Here is a 4,679-nt window from a genome sequence, read left to right as displayed (position 1 = left end):
ATTAGATCAGAGGGCAACTGGAAGCAAAAGGGAAAGTGTGAAACTAGAACATGATGTCATGGATAAAGATGAGAGGACTTCCCTACTCCGACATGATAATTTGCCCTGTTCTGAATTTCACAGACATAGCTCTTATGTAGTTGTGAAACAGCCAATTGAGATAAAGGGTGTGTAATATTTGGATGACAAATGTTGACCTTACGAAATCAATCTGTCTTCTATCAACCATCTTTTCCAGAAGACATCTCCGTAGCAATTGATATCCCATGAGCACATAGACAGCTATTGAATGGCATACTATAACAAGTTTTGAAACATGAGGGAATGTCACACTGTAAAATAAGTGAAAGAAAGAGAGCGATACATCCTATGTGTAGTTATGCCTAGGTTACAATAGTTTGTGCCTGTTTTTCTTTATATAAACACCTATCTGGGTTACAGTAGTATGCACTTTTTCTTTGTATGAACACTTTAACAGTTTGTGTTCAGTGGTATTGAAAATATAGAAATTCTGTTCGTTAAAATGTATCAATTACTTAACTTCTTCCAATGGATTGTTTATTGTATGTGTGTAAGAGTGTGGATACACTTGAGTGTGCATACCATGGAACATGTATTACGGTGATAGGAGAACTCAAAGTCTGTCTTTTCCTCCACCATACGAAGCCTGGGGATGAAACTCAGGTCAGGTTTGGCAGCAGGAACCTTTCCTCTTTGAGCCATCTCACTGCCCAGGATGTCATAGTTAAAATGGATACTTCTTTCTTTACAAAAAGAAAGGAACAGATTTTAGAACCTGACTGTGAAAGGGAGCATGCACACATGTAGTTGTCCTTTGTATGGTGTCCTTTGTATGCTACACAACTAGCAAGAACTAATAAATGATACATTATTGCAAGTGTTCTAAAAAATCAGAACAAACTAATTTATTATACTTCTGTCTTCATTATACTCCAAGTTGGTGAGTTAAACACAACAAAATTATCTTTTCTTCTTTAAAAGTGTCTACTAAAGATAAAAAGAATATAGTAACAAGTAACATGTAGTTCATTACATTAGAAAATCTGATATACATATTTCTATTGCCTGTTAGCTTGTTCTAAGCCTCTTTAACTATTAAAAAACAAAGAGGAAGGAAAAGAAAGTTGTTGCTGAAAGGCAAACATTCAGTTCAGTTGATACAACATTACAGTACAGTCAACTAACATCATTCAACAAAGTAGCAAGTTTAGTCTTAGCTTGAGTTAAAGTCTGTAGACCAGATTGCTACAAAAGATTTAATGCTGCTTCCCAACCATATGTTAGCTGTTGAGAGGACGGGTTCTTCTTATTGATGGCTTCAGAAGAAAGGGGTCAAGCACAGGATAACCCCCACCTGTCAGTAATCATTTTTTATTGAGCATTGTAGTTAAGACAGCATTACTGAGTTTAGCACATCAACTAAAATAAAATAATGATAATAATATAATAATAATCATAATAATGATAAGGATAAAAACCAAACACAAACTGGAAGCTGAGAGTCACTACCAGCTGTGTCAAACCCTTGCGATACGCTATACTAAAAAATTTTGAAATATCCATCCATCCTCTCCACTCTGCCACAACTAGCAAAGTCAAAAGTACAAAAGTCTTCTTCACCTTGTTACTTTTGCAGAATAAAGCAAAAATGTCTTTGTGCTCCTTACTACCAGAAGCAAAATACCCACTGAGTTACCACATGTAGTAGCTTCTGGATGTGTCGACCTGGGTTGGCTTGGTGTCTGCTGAGCCATCTTTGTCCTTGTCACTGTCACCTTCCCAGAGGTTAATGAGTGGGGGGTACAGCTCGTTCAATGGGATGGATGAGGTTTTTTGCATATACTTTTTAAGTGAATGGTGGTAATTTTTCCTCTTAAACCTTTTTGCGATGTAAATAGCAATGGATGCTAGACTGATGACGGCGAACATGGACCCCATCACCGCAGCAAGGGCTGTGCTGGTTTCATGGTCGGAGATGTCCAGGGCAAAGGCAGCGGTTTTGGTTGTGACATTGACACACGACTTTTGAGTTTGCTGGTGGATGTTGGACACCGTGAGACACACTTCATAATCTGTAGAAGGCTGCAGATGCGTAAGGTTATATTCATGGACATCAACTGGCACCCTGGCTGTGTACGTTATGTGGGGGTTGTCAATCTTCATAGTGGCAGATGACCATTTTAAGTTTGATGTCATGACATTGGAATTAACTTTCCAGGATACTAAAATCGAGTGAGATTCTGTCTGTTTGACGTATATTTTCAGCACCTGGGCACCATCTAGAAGGGTTCCGTTAACCTTGATTGTTGCCACTCGAGTGTCTGCTCCTTGGACGTTCTGGGCAACACATGTGTACCTTCCTGAATCTTCAATCTGTATGTTTGCTATCTCCAAGGTGCCCTCACTACTTAGCTTGTATTTATCTGAAAGAGTTTCCACAGTTATCTTATTTCCAATGGGGGTGACCCAGTAAATCTCTGGTTCTGGCTCAGCCATGGCCCGACAGTCTAGGAAAAGTGTTGTGCCGATGTCCATGTTTAAATGATTTGGGAATGTGTCGTGTGATATCATCGGAAGACACTGCTCGCTTGAGTCCTGGATCAACACCTCCTTCACCTGCTGCCCTCTGTACTCAGGTGGCATGGCGCAGAACATGGAGAGGGGCTCCATGAAGCGAATGTTGGTCTTGTTGGAGTTAATCCAGTGGATGACACAGTCACACCTCAGGGGATTGCTGTGGATGCTAATCTCGCGCAGATTGGGAAGAGATTCCACTGTTTTTTGGTACACGGCGTTCAAGGCGTTGTTGTTCAACATCAAGCTTTCTAGCGCTGGGACACTCCGGAAAGCCAAGCGGTGGATGTATGACAGTTTGGGGTTGTTGGTTGCTTCTAGCTTTGTCAGTTCTGGCAAGTTATCCAGGGCGTAGCGGTCCACCGAAACCAGCTCCCCCATGTTGTTGATTCCCAGCTCTTTCAACCGAAGCATATCTTTAAAGTCGCCTTCTTGGATTTTGTGAATGGGATTTTTATTGAGGTCTAAGAATTTCAAATTTGGAACTTTCTGCAGGGCAAGCTGAGGGACTTTGATCAGTTTGTTGTCATAGAAAGACAGGCTCTCGAGGCTATCCAAACCTACCAAGGCGTTTCCAGGAACATCAGTGAGGTACATTCCTGCTAAAACTAGACTTCTCAGGTTGGTGAGAGGTCTGAAGTTCATGTCTAGGATTCCAATCACCGGGTTTTCTCCAATCATGAGAATTTCCAGGTTGGGTGTGGAATCAAACCAGCGACTATCGATCACTTTCAATTTATTGGAATTCAGGTGCAGCCTTAAGAGATTTTTCAAGCCAGAAAAGGCGTTAGCAGAGATTGTACTGATCTGGTTATGGTTGATGTAGAGTTCTTGAAGGTTGCTGAGGTCTTGCAGACAGTAATCCGTCATCTCTGAAATCTGATTTTCCTCTAGATGCAGGGTTGTGAGCTGGGTCAAGTTTGCCAGCCCTACCTCTTTGATGTTTGTAAAGTTGTTCTGGGAGAAATCCAGCTCAGTCAAGTTGAAAAGCTGCTGCAGCTCATCCACGGTCTTGGCGATGTTATTGCTCTGTAAGAGAAGCACTTGTGTGTCACTAGAGAGGTTGCCAGGGATCCTTGTGAGGCGGAGGTCATTACAATCAACAGTGGTGGCTTCTCTGTATGTGGACTGTGGGGTAAACCAAGGACGAATTTCACAAACACAGAGCTGAGGACACTCACTATTCAGTATGGAAGACTCAGTTAATGAAGTTATCAGCAAGCCCAGCACCATCTGGCAAGCTGCTTTCCCAGTGGTCAATCTGGCCATGGTGGCGTGCCAACCACACCCAGTTCCTGACCAAGATCTGAACACTAGTCAGTGGCAGGTAGAACAACAAGCAGACAGTATAAACATTCAAGCGAGCCTCATTTGAACAGAATTCCAGAGTCTGAAGGTACAGTTTTTTTTTTTTTTCAGAACTTCCCAAGAGGCAGGATGCAATCTGAAGTCCTTGAACCGTGTCACTCAATTCCAGGCATGTGCACAGGTCCTTGTGGGAGTTACTTCAGCCAAATCAAAGTCTGGAGACGTGTCTGAAAATTAAATCAGGGGAGATGTTATGCTTATTCTGTAGACGGCCTTTTGTTTACTACAAGGGTATATCCACTCATAGAACTGAAGAAATGTGTTCAGAATGCTTTCAGAATACCTAAGCAGACTCTGAGCCTTAGGGTGTTCTTACTGCACTAACACTAGCTAGAACTCCTTTACCTTTGTAATTAGAACTGTACATACATTAGGATAGGGATTAAACACACTTGGAATAACCAGGAAAACCTAAAGATACCACTTATTTAAAAACCAAGATTATTTTAGAAAGTGCATGTTTATGCTTCTAAAAAGATGAACAGTCACTCTTAGTAAAACCAAAACATGGACGGTAGTTCATGAAAGATTCTGTGCATCTTAAATTATCTGTGGTATTTTCATTAATACCACATTTGTTTTCAGAGATTTTTTTCTTCTCCAAATGCTACATTCTGTAGACAGATTCACTGTTCCAAGCTTAAAAACTTATATGTCTCAGGCAAGAAACAGCTCTCTAGAAGAACACTAGCAGAGTGAGAATCTAACTTCAATCC

The 4,679-nt window shown here is 41.1% G+C and overlaps 1 protein-coding gene across 1 annotated transcript; it reads right to left on the bottom strand.

Annotated features, from left to right (window-relative positions):
- Window positions 1-1,560: 1,560 nt before the first annotated feature.
- Window positions 1,561-3,912, bottom strand: Lrrn1 (leucine rich repeat neuronal 1). Its single transcript, XM_052172632.1, has one exon. It carries the CDS (start codon window positions 3,862-3,864, stop codon window positions 1,714-1,716), a length of 2,151 nt encoding a protein of 716 aa, XP_052028592.1. The 5' UTR covers window positions 3,865-3,912; the 3' UTR covers window positions 1,561-1,713.
- Window positions 3,913-4,679: the final 767 nt, after the last annotated feature.

Source organism: Apodemus sylvaticus, chromosome 2 (genome assembly GCF_947179515.1).
Source record: "Apodemus sylvaticus chromosome 2, mApoSyl1.1, whole genome shotgun sequence".
In the NCBI taxonomy this organism is placed as follows: Eukaryota; Metazoa; Chordata; class Mammalia; order Rodentia; family Muridae; genus Apodemus; species Apodemus sylvaticus.
The sequence above is the reverse complement of the archived record's forward strand: the minus strand, read 5'-3'. Positions and strand labels throughout refer to the sequence as shown.